The sequence below is a fragment of the Pipistrellus kuhlii genome, unplaced genomic scaffold (assembly GCF_014108245.1).
Source record: "Pipistrellus kuhlii isolate mPipKuh1 unplaced genomic scaffold, mPipKuh1.p scaffold_m20_p_5, whole genome shotgun sequence".
In the NCBI taxonomy this organism is placed as follows: Eukaryota; Metazoa; Chordata; class Mammalia; order Chiroptera; family Vespertilionidae; genus Pipistrellus; species Pipistrellus kuhlii.
In genome coordinates this window covers 64,378,427-64,395,274 of record NW_023425551.1, presented here as the reverse complement: position 1 = coordinate 64,395,274, position 16,848 = coordinate 64,378,427, and the positions used below count along the sequence as shown (strand labels likewise).

The 16,848-nt window shown below is 35.9% G+C and overlaps 1 protein-coding gene across 2 annotated transcripts in view; it reads right to left on the bottom strand.

Moving 5' to 3' along the window:
* Positions 1–775: 775 nt before the first annotated feature.
* The window catches only part of HMGCLL1 (3-hydroxymethyl-3-methylglutaryl-CoA lyase like 1), a 153,764-nt gene continuing 137,691 nt past the window's right edge, over positions 776–16,848 (bottom strand). For both annotated transcript variants that reach the window (XM_036414903.2, XM_036414904.2), the window contains exons 8-9: positions 4,596–4,721; positions 776–2,144 (exon numbers count right to left, since the gene is read on the bottom strand). In XM_036414903.2, coding sequence (XP_036270796.1) covers positions 2,043–2,144; positions 4,596–4,721 — 228 coding nt within the window. In that variant the 3' untranslated portion in view covers positions 776–2,042. The remainder of the gene's footprint in view (positions 2,145–4,595; positions 4,722–16,848) is intronic.

The window sequence follows — 16,848 nt, the reverse complement described above, 5'->3', positions numbered from 1 at the left end:
ATTTTTCATTCCCCCAAACCAGAAAAGAAACTTATTTTCAGCTAGCAGAGGGCTTTAGGTGGTTTGGGTGGAGGAAAGATGACAAATACCTAAAATAAACATTTTCATGGTGAGTGTGATTAGAAGTATCAAAATATTTTTAGAAATGATCAATCAGTAGACCATGTGTGTGCTAGGCTGCACATTGGGTTTCTCACTATTTGCTTTGCCTTTTAAAGAGTCTGTGCTTTTTATTTCAAAACAGCCAAGTTTTGCCCATAGCTGCTTCTATAAGCAGTCTGCATCAACAGATGCTTTTCCGAATATCTCAAAATGGAAACCATCACCATTCTTTGAGAGAGAGGAAAAGTCCATCTCAGAAGGTGAGGAGGTGTATATTCTGCTAGGCACCATCAGGATAGGCGTCCCATCACTGCCCCAGTTCACAGGGCTGCGTTCTTTGTGAAGGAAGAAGCACAGGGGGTATGTAATAAGCAGATCCACAAAGAGCTGCAATTTTTGCTTGCTTCTGGCACTGCTCCCACCTCCAAACACTAACTCAAATGCAGAGACTTGCGAATCACAAGCTCCTGCTCTTCAGCCATCACAACTCAGATGAGCCTGCCTCTTTCATAGAGATAGTTTGGTTTTGTCAATTATCAATATGTTTCCCTCCTGATTTCTTCTTATATATCTTTAAAGTTAACTTAGTTGTCATCTGTACTTATTCTGTTGAATTCCTTTCCATTTCAATGTTTTAATGAATATTTAGTAGAAAGTCCACAATCACACATTCATATTTCAAGTTATATTCAAATTTATTCAAAGATAAGATCGCCCAATATTATTGGAGAAGTCTACATAAATAATAGAACTGATGTTTTAGAGACACATGTAATAATACTGTCTCCATATTATTTGCATAAGTTACAGAAATGTTTTTCTTAACATAGTCCTCCTGTTCCTCTTCTCAACTTGATATATTACTTTTTGCTATTTCTGGCAATTCTTTCTAGTACAAAAGATAAAAGTTCAGCCACTTCAACTTTAAAAATAACCATAAAAAAAGTCAACAACAAGATGTGATTTAATCAAAGTGCCCTGAATCAATGAAAAACAGTTTATTTTATGAATTAAAAACTGGCTTACTAACACATTCTTAGGATTACAATGACATTTCCTCCAGCAGTTTGGAAATGATCTGACAATTGTGAATGTGGATTAGGCTACATGTATCAATCTATTCTCATCATTGCAGTTTGGACAGCAAGATGAAAGTTGTGCCTTCTGTTTCTCTACAGTTGAGTAACACCATGCTGGTTTTTACTCTAACTGATGAAAGAAAGAGTATGGTAAACTGGAAGCATGTAACAAACATGGGAGGTCGTAATATGTTTCCAGGATATGGCGCCTTGCCATTGACCACAGCCTCTTGGAACAAGATAAAGTCATTGAAATAGTTAACAGATGTTAGCTATACTTGAAATGTAGGCGTTCTATTGCTAAAAATTATGTAGGGTCGGCTGGAGATCTGGCGCTTGGTCCATTATTTAACTGACTTGGCAAATGGGAAGCTGAGATCCAAAGGCATAAAGCATATCAAGGCCACACACTTTGCACACTATGCAGGGCTCATAAACTACTAACAGTACGTACCCGGTACTAAGCCAGCTTGATTAAGTATTTCACAGAGTATTTGGTATTTAGGGAAATCTTAGGGAAAGCTGAACTCAATTTTCACATCTACTAAATTAACAAGTGAGTTCTATAAGAACAAAAGAGTAGACTTTTCTCAATGTTCAAAGGCATATCTACAAATTTTCTTACTTAGCTTCAACTTGTGATTTTCCCTATGACTGGTTTCTCTTTGTGTTGACTTCAAAATGGATTCACTTGCACTCTTTTGAAAAGTATCTCTTTCCACCTCCCCAACTTGTGTCTATTCCTTCACATTTCAGAATAAGTTACAGTAATGATCTTTAGATGAATATCTGTAGCTGCTTTAGATGAATATCTGTAGCTGAAATGGATCTTCTCAGCCTTGAGTCACAAATTCATTCATGTCAAGCATAGTAGGAGGCTTGTGCTACCTTCGAGTTTGTCGTTTTATTTACTGCTTTGCAAATAAAGTCACCAGCTTCCATTACTTTGTGAAGATCCACACCCTGGTAAAGAAAGAAGGGATACCAAAGGGGAGAAGGCATTTGGAAGGAAGGGAACAAAACAGATTCCTTTTAATTTTATTAACAGTTATTTAACCACTTAAAGTTACTAAAAAACACACTGCTCATTATTGATTTGGTGGCAAGATTTGTTTTCATGAACCATGCAGTCAAATTTTAGGTTCTTCTTCTTTATTAAAATCTATCTTGAATTTGATCCTGTATAAAACCACAGGCTGGCCACACCTGAATAAATCAGTATAATTCAGGTTGGCACCTTGGATTCTAGGAAGGACAATACTGAAACTAGAAACAATCTATAAATATCAGTGATGGGCAATTAAAATAATAATGGTTTGGAGAAGTTTAGGAAAAAAAATACCTCTTTACAAAGAAACTTGATAGAGCTATAAGCAATACAGGACAATTGAATATATAATGTTTTTTAAACCATATTCAGAAAAACCACTTTGGTGTACTATTGGAGGAGGGAGCAGTGGGTCAAATGAAATGAAGAATATTTAGGGAATATCTGGAACTTGTTTGCCTGGGTTATACTCTGAAAGTTTGGTAAATCCATGTATGACAAATAGGCCATTGAATATGAAGGATAAATTTAAGGCATGCTCCTCAGCTCTAGGACTTGCCATAACCAAAGGTCACCTTCCAGGTTTCCACCCATTACCTATATTGTCACTGGGGGAGGCAGAGCATTAGTGGATTAACCAGAGAGTTGTGCTTAGGCAGCTTTTCATAAACTCCTATTTTCTCCCTCAATATGAACTAGAAACAAGGTGGACTTAAAACTGAACAGAGTCAAACTTCCTTGCTATTGAGTAGTTTTGTTTTTTTTTAATATTTATGTGAGTCTGTAATTTTCTTAAGTATAAAAAATCAGGGCTTTTTATAACAATGATCATAAAGAAATCATCATTCTAATATACCCACTTAAAGAGATCATCATTCTAATATAACCAACTAGTCAAGAAAAAATAAGTACCCAATTACTTCTCTCTTTTAATTGATTTGAGACAGAGAGGAAGGGAGAGGGAGCAAGTTATAAAACATGACTTGGTACATATTCTGCATCTTCGAAGTTCAATGCAGTCATCAGATCTCTGAGAAAAGATTTATTTTTCTCCTGTTTCTGTCACGACTATACATTGCTGATAGAAATGATTAAGCTACTTTGTAAGTGAAATAATATTTCCTAATCATAGAAAATAGTCAATAGCTTTTGGTGTTTACAAGAAATAGCTTTTGGTGTTTAGTGCCACATGATATAAATGAATGTTGATCATCTCTATGTAACACAGGTATAGAGTGTGAATAAGCTATAATAATTGCTCTCTGGCTGCATGGGAGCTAGACACAGAAATAAGATCATTTATTCTACAACTTCGCTGAAGGTAGGTTCAGAGGTAGAGGCAATGGAGGGTAGCATGGGAGCACTAAGGAGAAGAACCCAACAATATGGGCCTGCGAATAGGCAAAAGATGCCAGAAGAAGAATTTTTGAGGATGGTGGTGCTTCACTCTCGGGTGAAATCAAGTATGGAGAGAAAGGCCATTCCAAGTGGTTGTGAAACCATGAGTGGTGAGAAATAGAATGGTGTAGAAATGAATACTGCAGGCAATTTTGGTGTTGCAGAAGCATTAATATGAGTAGGAGAAAGAGAAGAGGAGAGAGGGGGTGACTGGAGAGACAGGGGAGAGGGAAAAGGATAGAGAACATTCCATTTTGTAATCCAGCTGATGCTTTATATCTCAGAAATGATTATGAACCTCTGATCATCTGTGAACTGTTTTTCTTGCTTTTCATATTTTTTTCTCTAAAAAGAAAAATCTGCCTTATAGACGGATTAAGTCATGCTAACAAGCACGTGGCCAAACAAGGTGCTTATTTGGATGGAGCACATGTGTTTCATGTAACACTTGCAAAGAGACTATTCTTGTTGTCCAGTGTCTCACATGCTAAGTATTGTGGAGCTCTACGCCTCCACTGACCATTTTAAATGTCAAAGAGCATTGGGCTCTTTGCCAGAAGCCTTAGTTGTCACTGGGAGAAAATCAAGATCTCCCTTTTCTCCAAGGGAAACATCTATTTAAAAAAAATCCCCAAACTGTGAAAACAATAATCATAACAGGAAAGACACAGGCTCTAATACACAAAGCAGTAAAACCAAATCAGATAAAACATTTTAAAAAAGTACTTGGAGGTCATGCAGCACTATAAAAATGTGAAATGGTAGCATTATTGGTGATTGAACTAGAGCAATAAGTTACTTTATAAGGCTCCCCAAAGAATTTTTATTATATTTTCCCACTGTGCATTTTAGCAAATAGCAAAAGTATAATAAAACTTTGACCTCAAAATTGCTTCCCAATCTGAGATGCATTCCAAGCTGGATCTGCAAGGAATACATGAATATTAAAATATGTAAAACTCACTTACTGTATTGAGCCCCAGGCCATTAAGCATATATATCAAATCCTCAGTGGCTACATTTCCAGAAGCACCTTTTGCATAAGGGCAGCCACCTAATCCCGAGACTGCAGAGTCCACCACGTTGATCCCCATCTAAAAGACAAACCGAAACATCCAGGGTTTGTATATTTCTGGCGTCTAAATTGTTGCATTTCTACTTAACCTGTTCCAAAGAGCAAATAAGCAAAATCTGAACCCCTTGTCCAAACATTCACTTACCCACCTGCTGCTAGAACAGTCCTTGGAGTGCTGCTTTCTTTTCTAACTAATCTCTCTCTCTCTCTCTCTCTCTCTCTTTTTTTTTTTTTTTTTTTTTTTTTTTTTTTTTTTAGGCTAACAGAGTCTACTAAGGATTTGGGGAACTAGACTAATCGTAGATCAACATTAGGATGGTGTTTTCATTGCTAGCAACACATTTTTCTTTTGTAGGGGGTGAAGCCTAAAGTAAGATGAATTCACATACCTAGATTGTATGTATTATGTGACCTCAAATCTTCTAAGTTTTATCCTAAAAGCATTCTATAAACAACATGAACTATTTCTAACAAACCAACTCAAAATCAAGGTGCCTTAAAACTTTCTGGTGACAGTAGTGGCAGCATCCCTGCACTTGAAGTATGATTTTTCTGGGTTTAATTCACCCAGTCTTTTCTGAGCCATTATTTTATACACAACACCCTGCTGCTTTGGGAGTAGCAAAGACATATTTAAGAGACAAAGCATACACTACCAATAATAGCATCAGCTCACATTTACTAGGTCCTCACAAAGTGCTGGTGGTTATTCTTAACACCTCATGAGTATTGACTCTCAATCCTCACAAAAATCCATGTGGTAGGTGCTCTTCTATGCCCCCAAATCACAGATGAAGAAACCCAACTACAGAAGGATCACACGTTTTGCCCAAGGTCACCTCTGTCTCCAGAGAATCCACATTCTGCTGTGATCTGTAGCCTCTGAAAACGCTGGAGTTGGTACATGTTAATGTGTCTGGGGACATCGGAGGTGGAGGGGCTCTGTGTGTGCTGGAAGACATGAGCACAACAGACTCTCTGGAAAGGGCCCTGGAGATGAGATTTGAATAACAGGAGAAGAGAGGCAGACGTATCATGCCTCCGTGAAAGATGATAACTGGGTAATCGAAAGCTACCTGGAGGCCCTATCTGATTCACTCCCGGGCATTAAAGGAAAAGTAACATGACCTCATATAAAATGAGAAGCACCTGAAGGCAAGAGCTCTCAGCCAACCTGCTAGATCAGCAGTTCTCAATCACAGTCAGAATCCCCATGCCCAAAACGCTAGATCCCCAGAGTTTCTGATTCAGGAGGTCTTGGCTGAAACTTGAGAATTTGAATTTTTAACAAGATCCCAGATGCTGCTCGCACTGCTGCTCTGGGGATCACTGTTTCCTTTCTCTTTTCTTTATTAATAACCTTTTTATTTTAGAATCATTTTTGATTTTCAGAAAAAAATGGATTGTACAGAACATTCCCATATATTCTGCACCCAGTTTCCCTTATTGTTAACATATTCAGGATTACAGTCTCATTGTCATGGCTCATGAGTAAGAATCAAAAGTTATTATTAACTGAAGTCCATATGTTGTTCAGACTTTCTTAGTTTTTAACCTAATGTCCTTCTGTTTCAGGAACTCCTTCAGGTCACCGCACTGCATTTAGTGCTCTCCTCTCCTTAGGCTCCTCTGGCCTGGGTTGTTTCCCAGACTTGTTTCCTCTTTGTTGACTTAGATGATTTTGAGTAGTACTTGTCATGTGTTTTGTACAGTGTTTTTCAGTATGGGTTTGTCTGATTTATTTTTCTTCATGTTTACAATGAGTTCTGGGGTAAGGTGAAGAAGATGACAAAGGTGGTTCTTAATTCCTCACATCCAGGGTACTGTGATATTATGATTGATAAAAATACACATATTTGGCCATTCAGATGGTCCAAGAATATCAGTATTTCTCATATTTGGTCTTCCGTGGTTCCTGGCTAGAGTGCCTTAAACCCTTGGGATTTCCTAAGTGATGAGCATTATAAAGGAGGCTTCTGTTGTTTATGAGGTGACATAGGGATCTCACCTTAGGGATGGGGCCTGGTTGTTGTCTGGTGCCATTATGTGATTGGAGGGTTAGAATTTTTAGTCCCACTCCTGACCTAGAGGCAGAAGAAAGGCTGGAGATGACTTAATTTCCTAAGGGCAGGGCATTTGGAGAACATCTGGGTTGGTGTACTTGTACAGGTGCTGGGAGAGGCATGTCCTTACAGAGGGCATGGAAGCTCTGTGACCTTCCCTGTACCTTATCCTATGTGTCTATTCCATCTCACTGTCTGAGTTATATCCTTAGATCATAAACTGGTGACCTAGTATGTAAAATATTTTTCTGAATTCTATAAGTCATCCAGCAAATTAGTTGAACCCAAGGAACAGGTGTGGGAACCTGATTTATGGACAGTATATCAAAAGTATAGGAAACAGTCTAGACCTGTGAATGGCAACCGAAATTCAAGGAGGGGGTTGTGGGAAATGCTAATCTGTATTCTGTTGGTTAGAGTCACAGATGATAACTGGGCTTGTAACTGGTATCTGAAGGTGGGAAATGCAGGCTTTGTAGGACTGAACTTTGAACTTGTGGAATCTGATTCTACCAGCATCAGAATTAAGTTGAGTGGTCTAGAATTGTCAGTTTGGGGCAGAAACCTCCTCCACCTCCCCCCACACTGGAACTGAGTTCAGAAACCCAGATAGATCAAACTGTCAAAATCCTTTGACTGGTGGCATTAGACTTTATCACCTGGCTGAGGTAGTATTTGCCAGGTTTTGCACTGTGAAGCCCCACGCCTCACTTCCTATACTGTACTCTTTGGGGGAAAAAAACTCATTATGTGCAGCTCATACTTGAAGAGTGGACAATATCTATATAAACTATTTGGAATTCTCCTATAAGGAAGACTTGTCTATTCTCCCATATTTGTTTGCAAACATTTGTTTATATCAGTAGGGACTCATAGGTATTCTTCACTTTTGGTTATAATCCAGTGTTATACATTGTATTGTTCAAATTGTTTGAGATTGGGGAGCATGCTTTTTAAACAACTCTTCTAGATTCGTTCTTGTGAGACTTAAGATATGTTTATTTAGGCTCATCAGGACAGAACCATCGTCCAAAGTCCTGGATGTCTTTGGGGTCCAAAAGAAGTTTGCAAATATTATCTGTTTGCTTCTCCATCTTAGTTTCTCCTGTTATACTGGTACTTATCAACTTGGGAAGGTCTCAAAAGCTCTCCCTCCATTCCCAAAATCTCTCTCAAATAGAGATCCTATGAGGTCAGTCTTATTCAGATGTTAACAAGTGACCAGTTAAAGTACTTGTCCATTTAGAACAGGGGTGGGCAACCTTTTTTTCTGCCAAGAGGCATTTGGATATTTATGGCATCATTCGCAGACCACACAAAATTATCAACTTAAAAATTAGCCTGCTATATTTGGTCAAACATTTAATTACGTAACTCACCCCTACTGCCTTGGCAGGATCAGACCAAATGATTTAAGGCCCACAGGCCAGATGTTCCCTACCTCTGATTTGGAATAATTTATTTAAGTTGCTGTGAATCATAAGTATAAGTATATGAACTATGTACTGGGAGTGAAATATGTATACAACAATAAGTATAAGAACTATGTACTGGGAGTGAAATATGTGGTATTGTCCAGTAATTGGGAAAGACTAATGTTAGGATGCTGGCTCATTTCTGGGAGTCTGCCATTACATCCAGTAGGCAGAGGGATTCTTGATTTACAGAACTCTATAAGTTCAGTAGAATTTAATCTACCCCTCACCAAGACAGAAGTTTCACTGATTCTCAGTCCTGGCTACCCTTTATAATCACCTTGGGACCTTTCAAAAGGAACACTCAAACTTCTCCCCAAACCAATGATATCACAATTTCTTCCTGAAAATGAGGTCAGGTATTTGTACCAGGAGATTCTTTTGTGTAACTAGGTGTGGGAACCCCTGAGGCAGAGATTCCCATCCATTTTTCCTTTATCAGTCCTGGGTCTGAGTCAGCTTTAATTTTAGAGAAGCTCTGTACCCTGTGGGCAACAGTTAATTAAGCATGACTGTGGACTTTTCAAGGACACCAGTTTCTGAAAGAAGACCCAAAAAAGTATGAGGGAGCAAAAGCCAGCAGTACTGGCATGGTAGGTGAAAGGTGGTGTCAGCCCACCATGAGGGCTGGAATCCACATTTCATGTTCCTTTCCCCACCACTGAGGATGAAAGCTCAGCCACAGGGCCACAGGGCCTTAATTGGCCTTTTGAGAGAGAGTGAAAAAAACAGGTCACTCCTACTTTGTAACTAAAGCCCTACTGAGTGTAACTAATGGACCCTGTTGGGTGGCTAACATGAAAGGATTATTCATAATAAAATAACCAGAGTCACGAGAGAGGAACAAAATTAACCAATGTCAAAATTGAGCAAACATAAATAAAGATAGAAAAACAATCTCACATTAAGTCAAAGACTGAGAGCAAACTAAAACACTGTGGTATTTTCCACTTTTAGCTCAAAAAGATTATTAGCAATGAAATAGCATAGAGCAACAAAATACGGGGAGGAAAAAACTTCAACAATAGGAGATTGCACAAACAAAAAGCTGTATGAAAGAAGTCAGGTGCAAAAGAGGGCATCCATTATAATTCCATTAAGATAAGTTTTCGAATAGATAACAACTAATGCTGTTAGAAGTTAGGATAATAGTTCACCTTTGAAAGGTAAATAAAAATGGGCACAATTAGAGCTTCCCAGGATGCTGACAACATTTCATTTCTTGAACTGGGCTGGTCACACCAATGTCAGTTTGTGAAAGTTCTCAGAAGTTTGTGTTTATAAATTGGTCAATTTTCTGTGTGTGCATTAGACTTTGATAATATCAATGACAAAAAAAGCAGTCTTGTTGAACATTCAGGTAAACAGAACATTTAAACTGGTAGTGAAATAAATTGTAATTATTTTCTGAGGGGCAATTAATCAGCAATTAGTCTTAGTTACCCATATCCATCATCCTAGTAATTTTTATTTAAAAAAAGTGCTTCCCAAAAAGCCTAAGTAAATTATGTGGAGGGAAAAAATAGGTTTATAGCTGTAAGTACACAAAATAGGTTTATAGCTGTAAGTACACAAAACACAGAGTTTATTCTTGTGTTATTATTCTTTAATTATTGTATTATTTTCTATATGAATGACTGTAAACCTACTTTACCCAATCCTGTAGTTAGATTAACATATATATTTTAATGTATATGTGTTGTATCTGAAACACACCACTCATGCACATCTATATAGAGATTCATCACAATAAAATTTATAAGAATAAAAATTTGAAAGCAATTCATATATCAACTAGTATAATGAAAAATAATTTAATTAATTATGATGTAGCTATAAAATGGAATGATAAATGACATGCAATGAATAATTAAGGAAAAAAAGTTTAGAGAATCATGACCAACAGTACATAGAATCATGACTACATTTTATCCTTCTCAAAAATAGGACTTAGGCGGTATGCCAAATGCCAACAGTGGTGATCAGTGGGTGGTATGGTTGGTTATAGGTTATTTCTTTTAATTCTGTGTGTCTTTGTTTTCTAATGCATGTGCAGTGGCTATTAATTACCATAACATATAAGTAGAAAAAGTAAGATTTCTGCAAATTTTAGCCTGCTTTTGAATGGTAGTAGATAAATGAGAATGAGCACAAATGAATCCAATACTGAATTTCTCAGCATCATTATTTTGCATCTAATTATCTTCCCATGGTCTAGGACTGTAGGGCTGCTTGGCATCTCTGGTAAAGGCAGATGTGATCTGAGTGAAAAGCTACCTGGAATATGGTCTTTTCTCTTTCTTAATATCAGGCTAGATATAGACATAGCTTCTCTTTCAGTAAGCTCTTCACAAATTAATGGAACCAACTCTAAAAGCAATATGTGGATTTAATGTTTAAAGAACCAATTTTAAAGAGAGCTTATTAAAGACTACACTATCTGAGATGAAGAATATTAAGATATTTTTCCCTTTTAAATTCCCTCAAACACACACACACACACACACACACACACACACACAGTATTTTAAAAATATTTTTTTTATGGAATATCTCCTACATTCTGTCCTCTATTAAATGTGAAGCTATATTCCTCAGAAATAAAGATATCCTCAGTGGCTAACATTACCCATATGCTAAGAAAGTTTTATTTTTATTATGCATGTTTTTCTACATCTACTTCTCTATTCCATTAGAAATGACAGGTAATGCTATGTACATAAGTTCTTACTAGGATGAGAAAAAAAACAAAAAACCATTATTCTTTTTATAAAATCTGTATAGCAAACAAGGGACCATATTTGTGAGCTTTATTATTAAAATGTATTAGTGAAATTGTGGTATTAAAGTAAATGCCATTGTATGTACTATATAATATATTTGAAAATAATTGATAGGCCACCTAACTGATACAAGAGATCATCTGCATTCAGAGATCATTCTTAGAAAGACACTCCTTTTCCCACTTCTCCAAATGTAAAGCATGAATTTAAAACTTTCAGACTCCTGTGTGTGTGTGTGTGTGTGTGTGTGTGTGTGTGTGTGTATGTGTCTGATCACACAAGCACAGGTGTTGTTTTGCACCATATAATGCAAAAACAAAACCTTTGTGTTTTGCTTGGAAGGAAAGTACATCTTTAGATGAGTAACCACATGGTGGCAATGTAGCTCCAAAATCCACCCAGTCCAACTCCATGGTGTTCCAGCGCAAGAAAATGGCAAACACATAAATGAATAGGTTTATGTAATGCAAATAAATATTTTTCCTTTAAAATAAGAAGACATTTACTAATGGTGTATAACACAAGCTGTAAGTTAATTTATTTAGTATATATATATTTTTATTCTTCTTTTAACTTGAATGTGTTCATTAATCCTGTTCTATGTGCTGGGGATTTAGAATACATACAAAGTCAATGCACCTCATGAAATGAAGCATTAGAAATGAAACTTACTATATATTTTGTCTGTCACTGAGAAGCAGCTTATTATTATCCAATGATAAATAATTCTCTTTAGAGCTGAAGGAATGAATTCTCCCTAAAACAAAATAAATTCATAACTCAAAGGATTGAGCTGTTCTTGGCCCCCATGTTTCTCAAAGCTCATGATTAAAGCTTTTATCCAGTGACCCAGGCTCCGGTAAACTTGGTGAGTGCATTTAGAATGCTCCACCTGCTTGAGCTCTCTAGATATGTGCCTGGACCTAAGTGCTGAGGGAAATAGATACAATGCTAGTGGCCACTTTTGCTGGGAAATGAAAAATTGGTGTAGCTAGATCATGAACATATTGCTCTGTACTACAACTTCGGGTGAGCTCTGAGAAATACTAATTCTGTATGGAGCTTAGATGCCCAGACTAGGCTGACATGTGAACTAAAAGAAAAGTACTGTCTTGACTTTTTCTTGGTGCTGTCTGATCTTACTATTTCCCAAACAAAACTGAGATATTCAATAAGAAAAGCCAAACATTCATCTTGCAAAATATTTAATGAAATCTAAATTTTAAGTATTGAGGATACATAATACTAAAGTCTCAAGGAACATATACAATGTTGGTAATGCTAGTTTTTGAAATGATAGCTACTTTGTTTACCTTTGAAGATAGAATTTTATCAAAAAATCTTTTATAATGTTAGATTCAAATAAATTTCCTGATAATGCAAAATACTTATTTTTTAGATTTAACTTACTAAGGGAAAGGCACATATTCATGAAAGGTAAAATATTTTGAAAATATAAATAGACCCAACTGGTGTGGCTCAGTGGTTGAGCATTGACCTATTAACCAGAAGGTCATGGTTCAATTTCTGGTCTGGGCACATGTTCCTGTTGTGGGCTCCATCCTTGATGGGGAGTGTGAAGGAGGCAGCTGATTAATGATTCTCTCTCATCATAAATGTTTCTATCTCTCTATCTCCCTTTCCCTCCGTCTCTGAAATCAATAAAACTATATTAAAATATATAGAAATGAAGTACTCTTCTCTTCCAGTGGCAGGCCAGATGTTGCTATGGGTCACAGCACTCTTTTTAACAAACTCAGATATTGCCTTGAGATGCTTCTTATACAGCACTCTAGACAGTTACAATATATTGAGTACCAGCTGAGAAAGAATCCTATTTGCTATTAATATGTTGTGAACATAATATCATGCTATATAAGCAACAGATAATGAACAGTTAGCATATAAGAATAAAGCACAGTGTTTTTTTTTTTTTTTAAACTGAAGTACATACCTAAATTGGTGTGTAAATAATAAGCATACAGACTGCTGGTAGGGATGACTAACTTAATGGTGATTGATTACTAATGCCTTCTATAACATCTCTCTCCTGAGAAAAGCTTCATTTCTTCTCATCTTAATACATCCAGTGAGATAGGCTTACCTTCATTAAGAATATTTCAAATTGTGATAGAAATGGGGATGTGTTTATAGAAGGGGGATGTTAAGAAAGTAGAAGGAGAAACTGATAAGAAGAGAAGTTTCAATTGTGACACTGAGAAGATAAAAAATACCATTAGTGAACATTTATTAAATGTTTATTTTGTCATAAGCACTGCATCATATGTTTCCCATATGATAAAACCCCACAAAATCAATGTGAAGTGAGCAGTACTAGTAATACATGCCTAGATTACTGATGAGGAAACTGAGGCTCAGAGAAGGCAAGTGCTTCATAGATTTAGTGGTATGACACAGAGGAAGAACACAAGCTCAGTCTTACAATTCTGGGCTACTGCTCAATAGTCAATATTAACTGGCCACATGCCAGACACATTACTAAACACAGATTATTTCATTTGATTGTGAATTAGGAAGAGAGCATTGACAAATGAAAATACTTTTTCTTATCTTTCTTAAACTTCCTGAAAAGTTTAATACAATTTAGCAACATTATCAAGACACTTGAGAAAGTAAATGATGGTTGCCCCAGTCCTAGTATTTTTAGAAAGCGAACCTAAGAAAATAGCCAGAAATGCTAATCCAGGTTTATGTTCCAGGGTGGATGCTCTTTGTAGCATTATTTATAGTGGTGGGGAAGGCTCATAAGTGACATGTCCACAAGAGATAAATGGTTAACAGATAGTTTAACAAAGATAAAATATTATGAAACAATTACATATTTTCAAAGAATATTTAATGGCATAAAAAATGATTATAAGAAAATTGACAATTAGAGGGCAGGGTACTTATGTTTGGCAGGATTCATTAGTGTTTCTAGATTTTAAAAAATCTGCTTTGTTATATATATATATATATATATATATATATATATATATTGGTATATATAAATCTCTTGTATATATAAATCTCTTCTATATATACATTTATTATACACACATACAGTCATGTAATTAGGACAAATTAAACTTATTTTATAATATATACTCTTCTTTCACAACCATTCCCTTCTTCTACCACTAAAATACACCCCCCCCCAAAGTAGACAGATCTTGCTCTATTTTCTCATTTCTTATATTTAATTCAAATTCTACAGATGATTCCTCTCAGGATCATCTCTTTTTGTTCATTCTTGAGTGGATATTGCCCCTACTTCTTTAGTAGCCATCCATTCTCTCTAATCTATTAGCACAAAATATTTGGGTCTGTTGTGATAATAGGAAGACTATATATATATATATATATATATATATATATATATATATATATATATACACACACACACACACACACACACACACATATATATATATTAATGTTAAAGCAGCAAGCAATATATATTAGCTTTACAATGTTAGGAAATTTACTCTGTCTCTTTCATATATGCTCAGTATATGGCATTAGAACCCAGAACATAAGTTACTACTAAAATATTTTTTAAAATAATCAAACCAATGATATGCATAGAAAAATAATACATGTAATATTAAGAACTTGGTGCAAGTATGTCTATACAAGGTAATAAGTTAACTTGATAAAATTCAATTAGAGACACAGAACTACATAAAAATGTATAACCAAATAAATAAAACATGTCAGTGGCCCCTTGAGTGTGGCTCTTCCACAAAATACCATGGCCTGGGCAAGTCTATTTTGAAGACGTGGCATTAGAAGAAGTTTAGGTTTAAAAAAATTGGCTCTCAAAAGAAATTTCAATCTTTTTACTGTTGCTAATTGGCTCTGTTGACTGAGTTTGCCAATCACTGGTCTAAGACATAAAGATCGACTTAGAATTTATGAATAATCATGCCTTCATCAGCATTTTGTTTTACTCAGATTTAATTACCAAGGGAGCAATAATTGTGACGGTAGAAGGTTGAAAATATATACTAGTAAACAGAAATACTAGCTAGAAAATAGGTACAATGAGTCAAATCAATGGTGACGAGTATTTAAAAAGAAGCAGAAGGAATAAAAAATATTTTTAAGGAATAAAATTGAGGTAAGTTTGTGAGGTAAAATAATTGTCTAAAACAATGAGGAATAATGGAAGAAAAAGGTATAATTAACAAAAGCATGTGATTTCTAGTTTAACAACTAAAGGTAGTAACTGGAATTGTATATAGAATCAACTCTAGTAAAAGGTAGAAATTGCTTTCTTAAAAAATCCTTATAAATATAGAAAACTGTATAGATAACACATGTTTCTTAAAGCAACCCTGATATTTAAAAACTAACATTAATTCTTTTTGATCTGTCATTACATACCCATTTCCACTAGCTCACTCTAATTCATAGTTAAGCTTTCTTATAACCCAAGGAATTAGTCTCCATTGGGTAGTAAGGTGATTTTTAGAAGATATGATAATATGTTTCCTGGGTCTCTCAGAAGAGTCCAAGGGTCCTCCTCTCTGCTGAGTAATAGGGGTGTGGTTGGTGGTAAGGGGTGATAAGACACTCTAGGTAGGTTTAGGGGAGCCCTAGAACTCAGGAGTTGTACACAAGACTCAGAAATCCCCATCCTGCTGGCTGAGATGACAGAGCATCAAAGGCAAAGTGAGTTGTGTGGCAAACATGACTCAAGGCAACCTCAAAGACAATAGGGCACTCAAACCTGTCTTAGAAAGCATACAAGAATTCCCCATTTCCTCCTGATAGGGCCAAGAGGGCATTGGTAGGTATAATGGCTCTAGAATCATGACTAGGAAAGTGCAGAGTGTGGGCTAATAGCCACTGATCATGGTAAGGGTACTATCATAAGACTAAGGCTGAACAGCCCAGAACACCCCATCTCAGTGGTGACAAAGGACTAAGGATGCCATTTGACCAGGTAACCCTTGACTAATGGCAATATGGTACTTAAACTTCCTTCAAATTTAGCTCACTCTTAAGCACAGGAGAAAAAGGGGGCAGGAGAAACTTGAGACATTTTTTTCAAAAATCAGAAATGACTAAGGTGATTAAAAACACACATATTCAGCCATTTAGAGATATTTGTTTAGGGACATTTAAATTTGAGGATTCATTAAACTGGACATTGTTATATATTTACATAGATATGGAATGTAAAATATCTTACAATATTAATCATTATGTGAGTATTACCACTCACATTTTTATTGTTCATTTCAAATAACTCAAGTTCAACCTGATTTCTAAAATAACTTTGCTTACTCTAGGGCCACCATTGATCTCACAAGATATTTATGGAAACAAGATACTAATTTTTCTAAGCAGTAAATACAATTTGAAAGAAGAAAGCTTAGCACACATGAAATCAGAATGGGCTTTTCTCTAGTGGAAGCCAATTATTCAAAGAAGGTAGGAAAATAAAAGTAGGTATAATTACAGCTAAATAGATAGGAGATTAAGCATGTTTAGAGAAAAACAACGTATCTGGAAAACATGATATAATCAATGGTTATGGCAGTTGTGAGCATTTATCTTGGGATAAAACTCAGAGGTAGATAATAGTTGTAGTTACATAGTTCAAGATGATTTTGTGGTCCAGAGACATTCTGTATGGTTCTAGAGCAAAACAACAGAGATTGTGCTTGATTATGAGGGGTAACTTGCTAGCTATTCAATGCTTTCCAAACTGAAATGGGTTGTCTCAAAATAACCATCTCATTGGCCACTGAAAGTATAAAAAGACAATCAAAATCTACAACTGTGGAAAGAAAAATCCCTTCTACTGTGAGTGA